Below are 20,770 nucleotides of genomic sequence, written 5' to 3' on the forward strand. Positions count from 1 at the left end.
TCCCCAGTCAGTGTGAGTTGTGAGTGGTGATCGTAGCAGGTGAAACAGGAGTAGTGCTCAGCCATGGGTGTCTTGTCTAACAGATAAGCAAAAGAGTATCCATCCAGTACAGGTTGTTGAAGGTGGTCACACACAGAGACGATGGAGGTGTACCTTTTTCTATTGTCTATCGATCTTGCTCTGACAAAGATTCTGAGTTTGATACGTAAGCTCAAATAAACGAGCGATACTGGCAAGTGTAGTGTGTGGGATTCTCTTTTCTTTCGCCCTGCTGTCATGCCTTCATTTGGTTACCCTCTCCTCATGCGGGCAGATGGCATTCCTTTACAGCCAGCCTGTGTGTCTCCTCTCCTGCTAAGGAGAGAGCAGGAGGAGGTGATGGATCGGGCGGTGTGGTCCCACTGCAGCTGGCTGCAGCTAGGGACAGTATGGTGGCTGAGCCTGAGCTCCATCTGCAGCATCTGGCCCTCACAACCGTTCCAGTCAGCCCACTTCACTGGGGGACTGGCGGGGGACTGGCTTCCCTCTGCTCCTCTCTTTCATTCCAGGCTAAGAGGAAGAGAAACAAGCTATGTCTGTCTCTGTACTGCTGGGGAGTGAGAAGAGGCAAGAGGAGAGTAGCATGGTGAAAATCTCTATTCTACTAGCCCCTCTCGCTCTTCTCTCTCTCGCTCTTCTCTCTCTCTCTCTCTCTCTCTCTCTCTCTCTCTCTCTCTCTCTCTCTCTCTCTCTCTCTCTCTCTCTCTCTCTCTCTCTCTCTCTCTCTCTCTCTCTCTCTCTCTCTCTCTCTCTCTCTCTCGCTCTCTCGCTCTCTCGCTCTCTCGCTCTCTCGCTCTCTCTCTCTCTCTCTCTCTCTCTCTCTCTCTCTCTCTCTCATACAGTTCACCTCTCTCATACAGTTCATATTTTTTTAGGCTACTGTGCATCTGAATAGTCTACTGTAATTTCAAATGTCTCAAGTAAAAAATAGTTCATTTATAAATATAATTCATATTTTCATAACTTGACTCTGTTTTACAAATCCTTTATTGAGAGTATTTTTACTTTTTGTATTGTTTGTTGGTTTGGCAATGCCACTGTCAGTCAGAGAAACATGCTGAGGAGGATTATTACCACAGCAAGTAAGGTACTTGGAGTCAAGCAGACAGGCCTGGATGAGATCTTTAAGGTCAGGGCCCTCCGTAAGGCTCACAAAATCATTTTAGACCCAAGTCACCCCCTGTACCTGGACTTTGAATTACTCCCCTCTGGGCGCAGGTATAGGGCACCCCTCAGCAGGAAAATTAGAACGAGACAATCATTTGTGCCAGGTGTGATATCCCTCTTAAATAGCTCGGGCAAATGTTCCCATTGACCCCGTAAATTTTAAATGATTTTTATTTTTATTTTTTATGTTTTAAATGTTTTATTTCTTATTTCTTATTTCTTACTATTATTTTTTTTTTTTATTGGTGCGTGACTGTTATTGAAATTTGTATTGTCAATCTTGTTTTGTATTTAACGCCACTTTAAATGTGTACATGACACTGCAACAAAATTTCCCCATGGGGACAATAAAGTAAGTAAGTAAGTAACTATTGCAGAATAAATTCCTCACCACCTTGATGGACTCATATTCCATGTTCAGGAAAAAGTCAATGCAAAACATTATTGAATTCAAATGATCTGTATACAGGTCCAGAACAATTTGCTGTTCTATTTGTCTTTAAGAAGTCAGAAAGTTGTCAACATTCTGTCAACACCTCCAGAGACATTTGATCAAGTTTGCCATTGCTATTTCCTTTAGAAACTGCCTTGGCCTAATTCCAATACTTCCAAAGATACAGCAAATAAGGGCATTATTTTCACAATAAAAGGTGAATGATGGGTGCTTTTCAGGCGGCGTTTTCACAGTTCCAGGAGGGGTGTGATTTATAACGGTAAACATGCGTATGTGTGGCATGCGTCACGTTGATGCAGATATTTAGTGGTAAATGTATGCAGCGGTTATAAATAAGGCCCCTGATCCTGTTGTCTCTTGTAAGCATCCCCTGCCTGTCCTGCATTTGGCTCTAACTACAGCAAGTTGTTGTGTTGTGGGATTGGGGTGAGGGAGGAGGGAGAGGGAATGGCTGGGAATAGCTGTTCTCAGTCAGTTGTTATGGTGCTGAACTGTGTAGAATGAATGAGCCTTCAAAGGAATGGGTTTAGGTATCAGTTCACACACTGAGGTGTTTCGGCCTAAAAAACGCCCATCATTGCAATGTGAGTATATATTGGTCATGGTTCGAAGGAATCCATTACACAGTACGAGATGCATGAAGATAAGCTGACAGAACTGACCTGGCATCAGTCATTATGGTGGTCCTATGTGTGTTGGTAGAGCACGGAGCTTGCAACGCCAAGGATTGTGGGTTCGTTTCCCACTGGAGATCTGGCATCAGTCTTTTGTCTTTCTGCCAGGAAGATCACGCCTCATGAACTTAGCCATAGTGCTCGACTCTTATTTTTAATCTAATACACCATTATGATTTAGCGCCTTAAAGATGCGTTATAAAGGTTTTGGATCATTTCAGCCAGTAGTTTTCAAAGTAGAGCTCACAAGCCAAAATGGGTCACCGAAAATGGTGCATATCATTCATTTTGTATGACACGTTACAAATTCCAATATGTTACGAATTTGTAAGTGCTTAATATCCTGTTCAATCTCTTTAAAGGTTGAACAGGATAATGTAACACATCACAGAGGGGGAAGATAGATGGGGTTGCACAGCATCCACTCTGATCAAACATTTTTATTTATTTTACCTTTATTTAACTAGGCAAGTCAGTTAAGAACAACTTATTAATTTCATTGACAAACTAGGAACAGTAGGTTAACTGCCTTGTTCAGGGGCAGAACGACAAATGTCTACCTTGTCAGCTCGGGGATGCGAACTTGCAACCGTTCGATTACTAGTCCAATGCTCTAACCACTAGGCTACGCTACCGCCCCAAACATGAGCCTGGATGTGTTCCAAATGGCACTCTGTTCCCTATGTAGTGCTTTACTTTTGAACAGGGCCCACGGGGCTTTGGTCAACAGTACTGTACTATATAGTGCCATTTGGGACTCACAACCTGGATCAATTAGACTGACTCCAATTATGACTGCAGTGAATTGATTCTGCAACACTTGGCTTAAAGAAATGTGATTCAAGTGGGTGTTTCAAGGTTGTGATGATGATACGTTAATCATCATACTTTGTGAATAGTCTGACTGATGAATGCTTGAAAGTCACGTACAGTCAGAATCTTGTCAAATTTCATTTTCATTAAATGTTATGATATTTGATGGAAACCAGATCAAAGTATGATGACCAAAGTATGAAAAATGTCTGTTGATTCTACATTGATAAAGTTTGATCATAAAGTTACTGGTCCTCTCCCCCACGTCAAAAACTTGGATTCATTATTAGGGGCATAAGGTGACATCAACTTAACGCTAATGTGAATACACCAATGGTAACATCATTTTCTCTTACCTAATTTAAACAAGTACTGCCTTGTAAAACAAACTGGAGAAGGCATGTTTGCAGAGGGGCGTGGTTTATATACTGTAGCTAGATTGCTACTCTACTAGTGCCAAAATTTGACTGTAAGGTGTCAGCAAATATGAAGGCCTGCTCCGAACAGCTGAAGATGGATTTTAAAGAACTGATTGGGTCACTGCTTGACACCAACAAACGCCTCATAATATCTGGCTCTCTGCCCTCCCTAAATCATGGCATTGAACAGTTCAGCAGACTTTTAGCTCTCCATTACTGGCTACGAGACTATTGCAGCTCTGTGGGTGTAACATTTATTGGCAATTTTGATACCTTCTGGAAACAAAGCTCGTATTATAAGGAGGATGGGATCCACCCAAATCCTTTGGGTTCATGGATCCTTCCACAGCATTATATGGCTGCTTTGAGACAATGACTCATCAATTACCCAAGCCCAGCGCATTTAATCCCTACCATTGTGTCGCTGAGTTGTCATAATGCTTCATCAAATGTACATTATCCCAGCGGCGTTGGAAGACACAATGTAATTAACCTAATTTATGTCCCTCTTACTGCCCTGAATGTCTCTGCTGATCCTACAGCTATTGTATGTAATAATCATATGCTTATGAACCAGAGTTATACTATTAGCACTGAGGTGGTGTGCCCTAGCAGGATGTCCACTGTGTGCAGCTCACCCTGCACTAACATAAATAACCAGAGCATGTCTACCTCGGCTAAGCTTCCCAGTAAAGCAAGAAAAATAATCAAGCATCCGAAGAAACTGTTAAAAATACGTTAACATACAGTTGAAGTCGGAAGTTTACATACGCTTAGGTTGGAGTATTTAAAACTCATTTTTCAACCACTCCACAAATTTCTTGTTCACAAACTATAGTTTTGGCAAGTGGGTTAAGATATCTACTTTGTGCCTGACACAAGTCATTTTTCCAACAATTGTTTACAGACAGATTATTTCACTTCTAATTCACTGTATCACAATTCCAGTGGGTCAGAAGTTTACATACACTAAGTTGACTGTCCCTTTAAACAGCTTGGAAAATTCCAGAAAATGATGTCATGGCTTTAGAAGCTTCTGATAGGCTAATTGACATAATTTGAATCAATTGGAGGTGTACCTGTGGATGTATTTCAAGGCCTACCTTCAAGCTCAGTGCCTCTTTGCTTGACATCATGGGAAAATCAAAAGAAATCAGCCAAGACCTCAGAAAGTAAATTGTAGACCTCCACAAGTCTGGTTCATCCTTGGGAGCAAGGAAGGTACCACGTTCATCTGTACAAACAATAGTACGCAATTATAAACACCATGGGACCACGCAGCCGTCATACCGCTCAGGATGTAGACATGTTCTGTCTCCTAGAGATGAACGTACTTTGGTGCGAAAAGTGCAAATCAATCCCAGAACAACAGCAAAGGACCATGTGAAGATGCTGGAGGAAACAGGTACATAAGTATCTATATCCACAGTAAAACGAGCCCTATATCAACATAACCTGAAGGGCTGCTCAGCAAGGAAAAAGCCACTGCTCCAAAACCATAAAAAAGCCAGACTACGGTTTGCAACTGCACATGGGGACAAAGATCGTACTTTTTGGAAAAATGTCCTCTGGTCTGATGAAACAAAAATAGAACTGTTTGACCATAATGACCACCGTTATGTTTGGAGGAAAAAGGGGGAGGCTTGCAAGCTGAAGAACACCATCCCAACCGTGAAGCACGGGGGTGGCAGCATCAAGTTGTGGGGGTGTGCGTTGCTGCAGGAGGGACTGGTGCACTTCACAAAATAGATGGCATCATGAGGGAGGAAAATTATGTGGATATATTGAAGCACCATCTCAAGACATCAGTCAGGAAGTTAAAGCTTGGCCGCAAATGGGTCTTCCAAATGGACAATGACCCCAAGCATACTTCCAAAGTTGTGGCAAAATGGCTTAAGGACAACAATGTCAAGGTATTGGAGTGGCCATCACAAAGCCCTGACCTCAAGCCTATAGAACATTTGTGGGCAGAACTGAAAAAGCATGTGCGAGCAAGGAGGCTTACAACCCTGACTCAGTTACACCAGCTCTGTCAGGAGGAATGGGCCAAAATTCACCCAACTTATTGTGGGAAGCTTGTGGAAGGCTACCTGAAACGTTTGACCCAAGTTAAACAATTTAACGGCAATGCTACCAAATACTAATTGAGTGTATGTAAACTTCTGACCCACTGGGAATGTTATGAAGGAAATAAAAGCTGAAATAAATCATTCTCTCTACTATTATTCTGACATTTCACATTCTTAAAATAAAGTGGTAATCCTAACTGACCTAAGACAGGGAATTTTTATAGGATGAAATGTCAGGAATTGTGAAAAACTGAGTTTAAATGTATTTGGCTAAGGTGTATGTAAACTTCCGACTTCAACTGTATGTAGCTTAAGAAACAAGGTTCATGAAATCAATAATTTGCTAGTAACAGATGACATTCATATTCTGACAATCTCTGAAACTCACTTAGATAATACCTTTGATGACACAGTGGTAGCAATACATGGTTATAAGATCTGCAGAAAATGCAGAAATGACAAATGTAGAGGTGTGGCTGTTTATATTCAAAACCACATTCCTGTAAAGCTTAGAGAGGATCTCATGTTAAATACTGTTGAAGTAATATGGCTACATATTCATCTGCCTCATCTAAAGCCCATTCTTGTGGGACGCTGCTATAGACCACCAAATGCTAACAGTCAGTACCTGGATAACATGTGTGAAATGCTTGATAATGTATGTGATATCAATAGAAAGGTATATTTTCTGGAAGATTTAAATATTGACTGGCTTTCATAATGAACACCCCCTGAGTTAATACTTGATGGAACCACCTTTTGCTTGAATTACAACCATGAGTCTCTTTGAATACGTCTCTACTAACTTTGCACACCTAGACTGTGCAATACTTGCCCATTCTTCCTTGCTGAATTGTTCAAGCTCAGTCAAATTGCATGGTGACCGCTCATGGACTGCACTCAAGTCATTCCACAGATTCTCGATGGGATTTAGGTCGGGCTCTGACTAGGCCACACAAGGACATTCACCTTCTTGCTTTCAGCTACTGTACGGTTGCTTTGGCATTGTGCTTTGGGTTGTAGGTTCTCCTCAAGAATCTGTCAGTATTTTGCACTGTCCATTTCCCCTTCTATCCTGACAAATGCCCCAGTCCCTGCTGAAGAGAAACACCCCCACAACAGGATGCTGCCACCGCCGTGCTTTATTGTAGGCATGGTGTTCTTTGGGTGAAAAGATGTATTGGGTTTTTGCCAGACATATCGTTTTACATTCAGGCCAAAAAGTTCTCATCTGACGACAACACTCTTTGCCACTTGGCCTCGGAATCTACAATGTGCTTTTGGCAAAGCTCAAACGAGACTTGATGTGGCTTTTTTTGAGGAGTGGTGTTTTTCTTGCCACCCTCCCATAGAGGCCATATTTGTGGAGCACTTGTGATATTGTGGCCACATGCACACATTGACAAGTCTTTGCCATAAAGGCCTTCCACTTCATAATAATGGTCTTAACTGTGGGATAAGCTTTGTCTATCCGAGGGATAGACAAAGCTTTTGAAATCTTTTTATATCCATCCCCTGACTTGTGCCTTTCTACAACTTTATTTCGTAGATCTTTTGAAAGTACCTTTCCTCCCATTGTGAATTCTTTGCTTTGAATTGCACTACTAAGCAGAGTCCTCTATGAACAACTGCTTTTATTCTAAACTAATCAAAGTCACTACAATTGATAACAGATGGAAGCTAATTAGCATGGTTTGTTATTTGGAAGGTGGTTGGTTATACCTCGGCAAGTTAGCAATTGCAATTCTAAGGGGGGGGGGGGGTATTGTTTTAATTTTAATACACTACCGGTCAAAAGTTTTAGAATGAAACTGAAAATCATTAAAGTAGTTGGAAATATCAGAGGGTTTTGTGATGAATGAACCCTAAACCTCAACTAAATATTGTAATGACTAATGTGGTAATTGAGCAAGTTGAGGAGAGTAAACTGTTTGGAGTAACCCTGGATTGTAAACTGTCATGGTCAAAACATATTGATACAACAGTAGCTAGGATGGGGAGAAGTCATTCCATAATACAGTGCTGCTCTACTTTCTTAAAAGCACTATCAACAGGGCAGGTCCTACAGTCCCTAGTTTTGTCACACCTGGACTACTGTTCAGTCCTGTGGTCAGGTGCCACAAAGAAGGACTTAAGAAAATTGCAATTTTTTCAGAACAGAGCAGCAAGGCTGGCCCTTGAATGTACACAGAGAGCTAACATTAATAATATGCATGTCAATCTCTCCCCGCTCAAGGAGAGATTGAATTCATCACTACTTGTATTTGTGAGCGGTATTGACATGTTGAATGCACTGAGCTGTCTGTTTGGGCTACTGGGGCACAGCTCGGACACACATGCATACCCCACAAGACATGCCACCAGAGGTCTATTCACCGTCCCCGAGTCCAGAACAGACTATGGGAGGTGCATAGTACTACATAGAGCCATGACTACATGTAAGATTAGATTGAAAAAAAACAGATAAAATACACACTGTGAAGCAGCAAACACACAATAACCTACGCACTACACACACACGTACACATGGATTTTGTGTTGTAGATATGTGGTAGTAGAGTAGGGGCCTGAGGGCACACACTTAATATGTTGTGAAATCTGTTGCAAGTATATTGTAATGTTTAAAAAAAATTATAACTGCCTTAATTCTGCTGGACCCCAGGAAGAGAAGCTGCTACCTTTGCAGAAGTTAATGGGGATCCATAATAAATACAAATATAATTAAAAGTTTACCCTATTCATCTATGGTAAAGATACTGTACTAATCTGCTTCCCCTTTCATCTGTGTCTGGTGTTAGCTAGTTACTGGCTAGCTAGGTCTTCAACCATCATAGAACAAAAGGGGAGGAAGGGTCGTTCCAAACTCCAACGCAGTTATCAAGTCAACACATCCATTGGTGTTGCTGTGAACTGCATCATAAGAGACATGCCAAATGGGAGATGTACACTACCGTTTAAAAGTTTGGGTCACTTAGAAATGTCCTTGTTTTTGAAAGAAAAGCAATTTTTTTGTCCAGTAAAATAAAATAGATCAGAAGTACAGTGTAGACATTGTTAATGTTGTAAATGTCTATTGTAGCTGGAAATGGCAGATTTTTTATGGAATATCTACATAGGTGTACAGAGCCCCATTATCAGCAACCATCACTCCGGTGTTCCAATGGCACGTTGTGTTAGCTAATCCAAGTTTATAATTTTAAAAGGCTAATTGATCATTAGAAAACCCTTTTGCAATTATGTTAGCACAGCTGAAAACTGTTGTTCTGATTAAAGAAGCAATGAAACTGGCCTTCTTTTGTGGGTTCGAGTTGAGTATCTGGAGCATCAGCATTTGTGGGTTCGATTACAGGCTCCAAATGGCCAGAAACAAAGACCTTTCTTCTAAAACTTGTCTGTCTATTCTTTTTCTGAGAAATGAAGGCTATTCCGTGCGAGAAATTGCCAAGAAACTGAAGATCTCGTACAGGGCTGTGTACTACTCCCTTCACAGAACAACGCAAACTGGCTCTAACAAGAATAGAAAGAGGAGTGTGAGGCCAGCATCTCGGAGTCGCCTCTTCACTGTTGACGTTGAGACTGGTGTTTTGCGGGTTCTTTTTAATAAAGCTGCCAGTTGAGGACTTGTGAGGCGTCTGTTTCTCAAACTAGACACTCTAATGTACTTGTCCTCTTGCTCAGTTGTGCAGGGGGCCTCCCACTCCTCTTTCTATTCTGGTTAGAGCCAGTTTGCGCTGTTCTGTGAAGGGAGTAGTGCACAGCATTGTTAAATCCACTTCAATCAGTGTAGATGAAGGGGAAGTCCGATTCCAGGCTGTATCACAACCAGCCATGATTGGGAGTTCCATAGGGCTGCGCACAGTTGGCACAGCGTCGTCCGGGTTTGGCCGTGGTAGGCCGTCATTGTAAATAAGAATTTGTTCTTAACTGACTTGCCTAGTTAAATAAAGGTTAAATAAAAGATAATAAAAAAGACTGGTTAAAGAAGATTCCACAAGTGTCTGGAACTCTATTGTAGGGATGCGATGCCATTCTTCCACAATACATTTTGTTGATGGTGAAAACGCTGTCTCAGGCGCCGCTCCAGAGAAGTGGGTTGAGATATGGTTTACAGTGTTTTCATGCTCATTAAACCATTCAGTGACCGACCAGTCGTGCGCTGTGGATGGAGGCATTGTCATCCTATGGGTGCATAACTATGGTAGCCAAAATAATGGCCTGCCCAGTATTTTTATACACAATGGAATGTTAATTGCTTTATAAACTCAGGAACCACACCTGTGTGGAAGCACCAGCTTTCAATATATCCCTCATTTTCTCAAGTGTTTCCATTATTTTGGCAGTTGTATGTAGGGTATTGTACAACCTGTTTGTATGATATGGTACAAAGTTTACCAGAATTGTCAAGATTATCAATTTGGACACCAAGATTATCAACTCGGAATTAATTAATCTCATATTAGTGATTAGAGATTGATTAATCTGATTAACCAATTTATATTAGATTGATTAACCTCATATTCAGGGGCGTCATGCACCCATTATTTTAGAGGGGGCACAAAGTACGTGGGGATGGAGGGAAGTGGGAGTCGGAAAATTTAAAAGATTTCAAACATCTGAAACAGATGTTTCCTGCAATCTAGAGCCATAATCTTTCTGCCTAATTCTATGTTAAAAAAACAATAGGTATATTTTTCTGCATAGCTTATCTAAGCATGCCTCTTTACATGTTCAATTGTCATTTTAATTAATGACGCACATTGATTCTTTAAGAATTTGTATGCCTTTGGAGTTTAGTACAACTACCACACTGGTATATAGTATCATAACCCAAATTTTAAAGCAATTTTTGTAATTTCTAAAGTCTAGCAACCTTGCCAGCAGGCATGTCAGCTAAGATATTGATAGCCTGAAATGGCTTGGTAGCTAGTTATGAGGTTGTGAGATTGGGAACCTGTCCAGCTGGCTAGCTAAAGCCAATTTAATAGAACGCTAGGTGGCTATTATTACAGAGAAACAACAAAACATTTTAGTTTTATTTATTCATCAAGAAGAAATCAATAGGCTACATAACTTGATCAAATTAATTTCCAAACATACCTCCTGTGTGTCTTGCCCATCACTGGCAGCTAAAATCAAATCAAAAGATCAAATCACTCGACACACTCTCTCTTCATCTACTCAAGATACCGTCTGCACTCAAATCTTTGCTCTGTGGTGCACCTCGGAACGAACCCCTTACTAGAGAGAATAGGGGAGGGGGGTACTCTTTACTTGGTCCAATTACTCTTCCCCCTCTGCAAAATACAGCTGACAAATATTATTTTTTAAATAATTATGATCAAATGTGGGGGTAAAAATAAAGTTGAGTAATTCATTTAACATCTGATATTTTTTAAAACAGGACAAACCCTTGCGCCCCCTATGGACATAACACCTTTGCATTAGTAAACATTGATAATGATAACGTTTGATGCTGGTCTGTTTTAAACACATAGCCTACACAACCAAGAGCAGTGCAACACTGTTTCTCTGAAACCAGTGTACTAAGTTAAGCATTGAGAAAAAATAGTTTTTGACCCTGTAACGATAATCTGTCCATACAGAGAGTAAATCTGGGGTGATGTGATACAGACTTAATGAAGCAGTCTGGTCACATTGAATCGCTAGAAACTCATCCCAAATGTCACCCTATTCCATATTTAGTGCACTACTTTTGATCAAGGATCATAGGGCTCTAGTCAAAAGTAGTGCACTATATAGTGCATCAGGTACCAGCTGGAACACACCCTCTGTTCGCTTTCAGCCACCTTGTGCGAGATAGTACTAGAATCACTGCACCTTGTAGTACTTCAGGATTCAAGAAGCGTGCTTCACCAGTCTTCCTGCCTGACTGTCAGCTTCAGTACTTGAAGGCTGAATGCTCCTGTAGGTCCAATACACTGATAAGTATTTTATTCTTCACCAAAATCTTAATTCACTTCTTTTCCATTACGGATAATGCAAATTATAATGCAAGTTATTATCATAAATGGAACCAAATTCCCTATACTGCACTACTTTAGACTAAGGCCCTTAGGGTTCTGGTCAAAAGTAGTGCACTATATAGGGGATAGGGTGTCATTTCAGACACAGTAAGTGTCTCTTCTCGTTGTCTCAGGACATCGGCTGTCTCCTCGCACAGTGAGACCTCATCCTGACTTCCTAACTTCCCTCTAGCCTGGCCCTGTCCAAGACGCTGAGGATGAGAAATAGAGCTGGTGCAGCGGAGTAGAGAGACGAGAGACGGCAAGCACGCACACACACACACACATACAAAACACACACAGAGCTTGAGAAAATCTTCAAGGAAGAATGGGAGAAAATCCCCAAATCCAGATGGGTAAAGCTGATACAGACATACCCAAAATATTTCTAAAAACATGTTTTCACTTTGTCATTATGGGGTATTGTGTGGAGATGGGTTAGATTGTTTTTAAAGTTATCCGTTTAGAATTCAGGCTGTAACACAACAAACTGTGGAATAAGTCAAGGGGTATGAATATATATATTCAGTGACTCCGGGATGCTGGCCTTCTAGGCAGAGTTCCTCTGTCCAGTGTCTGTATTCTTTTGCCCATCTTAATCTTTTGTTTTTATTGGCCAGTCTTAGATATGGCTTTTTCTTTGCATCTCTACCTAGAAGGCCAGCATCCCTGAGTCGCCTCTTCACTGTTGACGTTGAGACTGGTGTTTTGCGGGTGCTATTTAATGAAGCTGCCAGTTGAGGACTTGTGAGGCATCTGTTTCTCAAACTAGACACTCTAATGTACTTGTCCTCTTGCTCAGTTGTGCACCGGGTCCTCCCACTCCTCTTTCTATTCTGGTTAGAGCCAGTTTGTGCTGTTCTGTGAAGGGTGTAGTGCACAGCGTTGTACGAGATCTTCAGTTTCTTGGCAATTTCTCGCATGGAATAGCCTTAATTTCTCAGAACAAGAATAGACTGACGAGTTTCAGAAGAAAGTTCTTTGTTTCTGGCCATTTGGAGCCTGTAATCGAACCCACAAATGCTGATGCTCCAGATACTCAATTAGTCTAAAGAAGGCCAGTGTCATTGCTTTTTTAATCAGAACAACAGTTTTCAGCTGTGCTAACATAATTGCAAAGGATATTCTAATGATCAACTAGCCTTTTAAAATGATAAACTTGGATTAGAAAAATTAGATTTGATTCCCATTGTTAGGGCGGAGACATTATTACACATTATAAACAACATTATACACATTATAAAAATCATTATACACATTATAAACATCATTATACACATTATAAACATCATTATACACATTATAAACATCATTATACACATTATAAACAGATCTCTGGTGTCAAGCAGCTACTTGCGATGGAAAGGAAAGTTCACAGTGCACTGTTCGTGGGGCTGGGTGATATGGCCAAAATATTATATTATGTTTTTATTTTAATTTTATTGATGGTATGATGATATTTAATGGTATTTTATGTTTTTGAATAATACAAATTGTACATTTGCTTTATGAGCAGTGCGTGACCCTAGGGTTTGATTTAACCTTTATTTAACTAGGCAAGTCAGTTAAGAACAAATTCTTATTTACAATGAAGGCCTACACCAGCCAAACTCAGACGACGCTGGGAAAATTGTGCGACGCCCTATGGGACTCCCAATCACGGCCGGTTGTGATACAGTCTTGATTCGAACCAGGTTGTCTGTAGTGACGCCTCTTGCTGAGATGCAGTGCCTTAGACCACTGCGCCACTTGGGAGCACGGCAACACAAACATTCTAAAGCCGGGTGGAGACTACACGACTAAATAATATCCTAACATTGCTGAGCCTTTCACATTAAACAACGTCTTTCCTGTAGTTTTTTTGTGTGTTGCCATTGTAGTGGTGCGCACACGAAACGATGTGGCACACATGGTGGTCACACTACAAGATTTTTCACTTGGTCATGAGGAGTCTTTGCCTTGATGACAGCATTGCGCACTCTTGGCATTCTCTCAACCAGCTTTACCTGAAATAATTTTCCAACAGTCTTGAAGGAGTTCCCACATATGCTGAGCACTTGTTGGCCGATTTTCCTTCACTCTGTAGTCCAACTCATCCCAAACCATCTCAATTGGGTTGAGCTTGGGTGATTGTGGAGGCCAGGTCATCTGATGCAGCACTCCATCACTCTCCTTCTTGGTCAAATAGCCCTTACACAGCCTGGAGGTGTGTTGGGTCATTGTCCTGTTGAAAAACAAATGATAGTCCCGACAAGCGCAAACCAGATGGGATGGCGTATCGCTGCAGAATGCTGTGGTAGCCATGCTGGTTAAGTGTGCCTTGAATTCTCTGACAGTGTCACCAGCAAGGCACCAACACACCATCACACCTCCTCCTCCATGCTGTGCGATGGGAACCACACATGCAGAGATCATCCATTCACCTACTCTGCGTCTCAGAAAGACACAGCGATTGGAACCAAAAATCTCAAATTTGGACTCATCAGACCAAAGGACAGATTTCCACCAGTCTATTGTCCATTGCTCGTGTTTCTTGCCCAAGCAAGTCTCTTCTTATTATTGCTGTCCTTTGATAGTAGTTTCTTTGCAGCAATTCAACCATGAAGGCCTGATTCACACAGTCTCTTCCGAACAGTTGATGTTGAGATGTGTCTGTTACTTGAACTCTGTGAAACATTTATTTGGGCTGCAATCTGAGATGCAATTAACTCTTTTACCAAATAGGGCTTTCTTCTGTATACCACCCCTACAACTGATTGGCTCAAACGCATTAAGAAGGAAAGAAATTCCACAAATTAACTTTTAAAAAGGCTACCTCATGAATCTGGTTGAGAGAATGCTAAGCGTGTGCAAAGCTGTCGTCAAGACAAAGGGTGGCTACTTTGAAGAATCTCAAAAATAAAATATATGTTTATTTGTTTAACAGACTTTTGGTTTCTACATGATTCCATATGTGTTAGTTCATAGTTTTTGATGTCTTCACTATTATTCTACAATGTAGAAAATAGTAATAATAAAGAAAAACCCTTGAATGAGTAAGTGTGTCCAAACCTTTGACTGGTATTGTATCTTTTTAAAATATATTGTCCTTCATTATTTTCCACTAACCCTACCAACCCTCCCCTAATTTGATTAAACTAATGGACCACAACACTTAGGCTTAGGCTTCTACTTCTAGTTTACGGACACAGTATATTTTACATTAGTTATCTTTAGTTTGTTTTTAGTCCTATCCTTCAGCTACCCTCAACCCCTCCCATCTATCTCTGAAGACCATCTAGTTTTGATTTCTATTTGTCATATATTTTTCAACTGTGCTGTGCTGTTTCACAAAAGTTCTGAACCTATATACATTTTAAGGACACAGTATATGATGTGATTAGATTTAACGTAGCTACTAGCTGTGGCTCAAAGCAGCCTCATCAACGTTCAGTTAGACATTCACACTTGCCATACAGAATTTAAATATCTAGCCAACATTTTGAATTTAATAACATTACCTTGTGAACTTAGGAGCTGTAACGACTTGACACTTTGACTTTGGACAAAGGCAAGTACAATCGCATACTAGTAGTAGTCATCGCTCCTGCTCGAGTCTACACATTCTGGGTGACGCAAACAACGTCATCATCTCACTGGCTTCTTCTCTGGCGAGCTCTCATTGGCTATTGCTGATCACGTTCTCAAAACTTGTTGTTGCACATCTCACACTACAAGAGCAGTACAGATTTTGTGGTGATAAAATCAAACATGTTTGAAAATATCGAGATGTATTGGACAGCTCAAAGAGGAGATCAGTAGCCCTCAGATTGCGTCTTTTGACCCGCTCACATTAAATGAGCATAATTGATGACCACATCAGCCCCAAGTAAGCAACGACATGGGGATTTTGTCTCTGATCTCATAAACATGTCTGGGACAGCTAAATTATGGCCAAAATCGTGTATTGTACACCCATCTTAAGTGATTTCAATGAGTCTTTCTCCATTCTGATTGTTTTATACTGTTCAATTAAACCAAAAACAATTTTCAGCATTTTCATCCATTTCTGAATTTCAAACACTCATTTGAGATCATTTCCACACTGCCACGTATGTCTGCACTATATGGGCAAACAATCTAAGCCTTTTTTTTTTAAGTGTTGCAAATGCGATTTGATTTGCAATTTAGAGAAAAACGAGACACTTGGGTTAACTGTTGGAATCATGGAAATAGATTGATTCTTCTATTGCTATAGTTCGAATATAATAGTGGGCACTTTGAATACAGTGTTGTTTGACATGACATCGAATGAAAATGCCAGGGAGCAGTTATTGTGACCGTGTTTCCTAGGGGACCCTACAATCTTTGGCTAAATTGAATGTTTTACCTTAGCTACTTTGATTTAGAAGATACTGTTGCACAAACCTCATGCTGATTTAGGTCTACACCCTCACTGGTATTATCAGTCTGTATAGCTAGTTACGTTTGCTTTGACTCAGTGCATTTATTAGCTAGCTAGCTATCAAGCTAACAAGCCATTATCATTAGTGGCTAACACGATTTAGGCCCAACTTGCCAAGAAAAGACAAACTAGCCATTTGCAGATGTAAGAAACAAATGAAGTGTAATTATTGAACTCTAGTGGATTTATATTAAGAAGCAAAGTAAAAACAGCATCGTTGTCCTCAACATTGTTGCTTTTGCTTCATTGACCATGCAGAGTAAATGCAAGTGTCTCGTGGTCAAGCAACAACAAGTGTGCTCCTTGAGTGACAGGTGGACGTCTAGGTCTGTGTGGAAAGCGACATGGAGAGAGAGAAAGAAAGAGAGAGAGAGTGGCAGGAGATTACTTATTACTATAGAAGGAAAAGTAAAAACCCAAACCGGTCCGCGGATCAATACCGGTGGGTCGTAAAATATGGTATACAGCCCAGCCCTAACTGTTCGGATGCTGGCTTCCCCTAAAGTAAATTGATGTTTGCCAAAATAATATAATTACTCCTGTCTAAATAAAATCATTCAAATCATAAAATCAACCATGACATAACCACAGAAAAGCATTACTTTAATAGACAAAAAATGTGCTTTTCTTTCAAAAACAAGGACATTCCTAAGTGATCTCAAACTTTTGAACGGTAGTGTATGTTAATGCATGTAAACTCAGCAAAAAAAGAAATGTCCTCTCACTGTCAACTGCGTTCATTTTCAGCAACCTTAACATATGTAAATATTTGTATGAACATAACAAGATTCAACAACTGAGACATAAACTGAACAAGTTCCACAGACATGTGACTAACAGAAATGGAATAATGTGTCCCTGAACAAAGGGGGGGGGGTCAAAACCAAAAGTAACAGTCAATATCTGGTGTGGCCACCAGCTGCATTAAGTACTGCAGTGCATCGCCTCCTCAAGGACTGCACCAGATTTGCCAGTTCTTGCTGTGAGATGTTACCCCACTCTTCCACCAAGGCACCTGCAAGTTCCCGGACATTTCTGGGGGGAATGGCCCTAGCCCTCACCCTCCAATCCAACAGGTTCCAGACGTGTTCAATTGGATTCAGATCCACACTCTTTGCTGGCCATGGTAGAACACTGACATTCCTGTCTTGCAGGAAATCACGCACAGAACGAGCAGTATGGCTGGTGGCATTGTCATGCTGGAGGGTCATGTCAGGATGAGCCTGCAGGAAGAGTACCACATGAGGGAGGAGGATGTCTTCCCTGTAACGCACGGCGTTGAGATTGCCTGCAATGACAACAAGCTCAGTCCAATGATGCTGTGACACACTACCTCAGACCATGACGGACCCTCCACCTCCAAATCGATCCCGCTCCAGACTACAGACCTCGGGGTATCACTCATTCCTTCGACGATAAATGCGAATCCAGCCATCACCCCTGGTGAGACAAAACCGCGACTCGTCAGTGAAGAGCACTATTTGCCAGTCCTGTCTGGTCCAGCGATGATGGGTTTGTGCCCATAGGTGACGTTGTTGCCAGTGATGTCTGGTGAGGACCTGCCTTACAACAGGCCTACAAGCCCTCAGTCCGGCCACTCTCAGCCTATTGCGGACAGTCTGAGCACTGATGGAAGGATTGTGCGTTCCTGGTGTATCTTGGGCTGTTGTTGTTGTTGCTATCCTGTACCTGACCCGCAGGTGTAATGTTTGGATGTACCAATCCTGTGCAGGTGTAGTTAATCGTGGTCTTCCACTGCGAGGACGATCAGCTGTCTGTCCCGTCTCCCTGTAGCGCTGTCTTAGGCATCTCACAGTACGGACATTGCAATTTATTGACATGGCAACATCAGCACGTTCACGCAGATGAGCAGGGACCCTGGGCATCTTTCTTTTGGTGTTTTTCAGAGTCAGTAGAAAGGCCTCTTTAGTGTCCTAAGTTTTCATAACTGTGACCTTAATTGCCTACCGTAGGTAAGCTGCTAGTATCTTAACGACCCTTTACAATGAAGATCTGTGAAGTTATTTTTATTTTTACAAATTATCTTTGAAAGTTTATTAATTACAGTCATTTACCATTCACCTTCCTGGAGTGAAAAGTTGTTTAAAGAGTTTACAACCTGCTATATTTGTGAGAAACAAGTTTTGGTTTATTTCATAACCATCATTTATAAGTTTTGTCAATTGTTTCATTGTCTTTTGTTTGGAGTGCTTCATGTGAGCAATGTGTCTGGTTTCTCTGTCCCAAGGCAGCGCACGCGCCTGTGTACACATAGAAGTACCTGGCCTGCTGCTAGAAAATGTAGGAAAATGCCCATTTTGGAATGTCTGAGTTTTGATCATCTGAACTCACCACATCCACCATTAATAAGCTGAGCTTCTCAGTATTTTCTTTCACCTCACACAGTAAGTAAACATAATCTGTTTTTATAACATCCATTGCGAATGATAATAGTTCCTCATTTGAAAAAAAATTCCAGCACTCTCCCGGTCTCGATAATCACCAAGCCTTGGTGCGAAAGAGCAACATTTTATGATATATTATTATCTGAGGATCCCATATATTCAGTGGAAACGTCATAAAATACCTGACATTCCTAAAAACAGCTGTCTGTCCCATGTTCACTGGTGCTGTAAACTCTAGACTGTTGATGTTGCAAGTTCGCTAGCGAAAGCTTCAGGCCGGACCCAGTTGATTGATTTGATACAATGTTGCACTTCACTAGCAATAGCTCAAGTAAAGACAGATAGAAAGGGAGGCAGACAGGTGGAGTAGAGAGATGTATGCGATTGAAAGAACCTGAATTTTCATCAGGATATTTTCTACTGTTTTTATTTGTCGGCTTTAGGCCTATGTATTTTACTTAGTTGACAAAGGAAGTTATAGGCCTACTGCTGCATTGGCCTATAGGCTATCTCTGAGTTCCATGCGCTCATTTCTTTAGCTGCCAATGGACCACAGTGTATCAATGTGTCTATATGGCAGAGGCTGCTGCGTGCACACAGGGAAGGTCCTGTGAAAAAAACGTTCCCCCCTATGGAAATCAAATGACCGTCCAGCTGATTCGTTCTGGCACCGACCCTGGTTGGCTACATTGTTTGATTTCATTTTAAGTCTATGGGTTTCAGGAATTGGCAGTTACAGGTTTTTCAAAAATATGCTAAATGCTCCAACTCCCTGAGGGGGAAGTTGACTGACCCCGTCCGGATCTCCTCTCTACCCAACCTTAGGCCTACATCAGCACCACCGGCCTTGTCAGAAAATCCTAGGGAGATCCCTGATTGTACATTTAATAGTATTTCTAGTTAACTACTGAAGAGCAGCCAATTACTAAGTACCCATAACAGTCTATAGTCTACCATGCCTACTGAGGCAGTTTTCTGCCAACATCATCAGTATTAGGCATTTGCTTATGATTTGACCAGTATGGGTGTCGCACGTGTGTGGTCATGGTGTCCATGGGGCCGCCGCCGCTCTAAAGTGGTGCTCATAAAAATTATTTAAGGTTGGCAGGTCTGTGAATGACAAATGGCTTGTTTTCGAACATCAAATAATGTTTATAGAATGCTGTGATTTATCGGCAAATCGTATCATCAAATGCAGCTATCAGATGTTTTCATCATAAGCTGTTAAGCATTGTGTTCCGAGTCATTAAGGCTGTTATTTAAAACTAATAAAAGCAATGTTAAATTTGCCAAAGATTACAGCAGCAGTGCCTCTGAAGTTGAATTTACTGACATGAAATGAACCCTCCTCTCTTATGCCCCCTCTCTCTCGCTGCTAAGGAGCAACGCAACAGTGTCTCTTATATTAATTAGGCTAGGCTGACGGATCATAATGGACTTTGAAGGTGGTTAGTAGAAATGTAAAGGATATGATTATAATATTTGTCCACTGACTCCAAGTGAGGATACAGGATATGTTTACATTGTTGATGATTGGACAGCAGTTCACTACAGTTTTGATCTCAATGACTTATCTAAAATTATACATCCCAATTGTTGTTATCGTGCAACACTGTCTTGCTGACAGTGGGATGAACATTGAACAATCAATATATCCATCACATATCCTCTCTAGTTTAGATCTTCACAAAACACCTTTTAAAGCCATCAGTGTCTTCCTCCTAGCTCTCTCTGTGACCCTCCACCACTGTCCTATTCTTCATGGATCAGTCTCATCTCTCATCACTCAGTGTTTGAGGACAGACAGCTCTGAGTCAGTTACACCATCCCCTGACCTTAGCTGTTTCTGCAGACTTTACCACAGCAAGATCTGTTTGTGCGTCTTGCCAATAGAAACAGATAATAACACAAACTGATCTGGGACCAGGCTTTGATCTTTCTGTATTGCTAGCTAGGCCAAACAATCCACCAGGGAGGGCAAGAGGGATTATTATAGCCCGGTCCAAGATCCGTTTGTGCTGTCTTGCCAGCTTCTATGTTCATTGTCATGCAATAGCAGCATAAACTTGTGGCAAGCCACACAAACTGATCTGAGACCAGGCTAGGATTCTTAGGCCCAGCAGGGTGTGATTCTCAGAATCCCCACAGGGTAGATAGATGAAGAGGACATGAACAGGGCTGTGTTGCTTCTTACCCACTGAAAGAAACACTTCTGTTCCCTTCCTGCTCGGCCCAAGCCATAGAGCCTAATGTGAGCAGACAG

The 20,770-nt window shown here is 41.3% G+C and overlaps 1 protein-coding gene across 1 annotated transcript in view; it reads left to right on the forward strand.

Moving 5' to 3' along the window:
• The first annotated feature begins 276 nt into the window (after nucleotides 1-276).
• LOC129817045 (zinc finger protein 385B-like) overlaps nucleotides 277-20,770 on the forward strand; it is a 178,891-nt gene continuing 158,397 nt past the window's right edge. The window contains exon 1 of the mRNA XM_055872028.1: nucleotides 277-426. Coding sequence (XP_055728003.1) covers nucleotides 277-426 — 150 coding nt within the window. The remainder of the gene's footprint in view (nucleotides 427-20,770) is intronic.

This window comes from Salvelinus fontinalis, chromosome 19 (genome assembly GCF_029448725.1).
Source record: "Salvelinus fontinalis isolate EN_2023a chromosome 19, ASM2944872v1, whole genome shotgun sequence".
Taxonomy (NCBI): Eukaryota; Metazoa; Chordata; class Actinopteri; order Salmoniformes; family Salmonidae; genus Salvelinus; species Salvelinus fontinalis.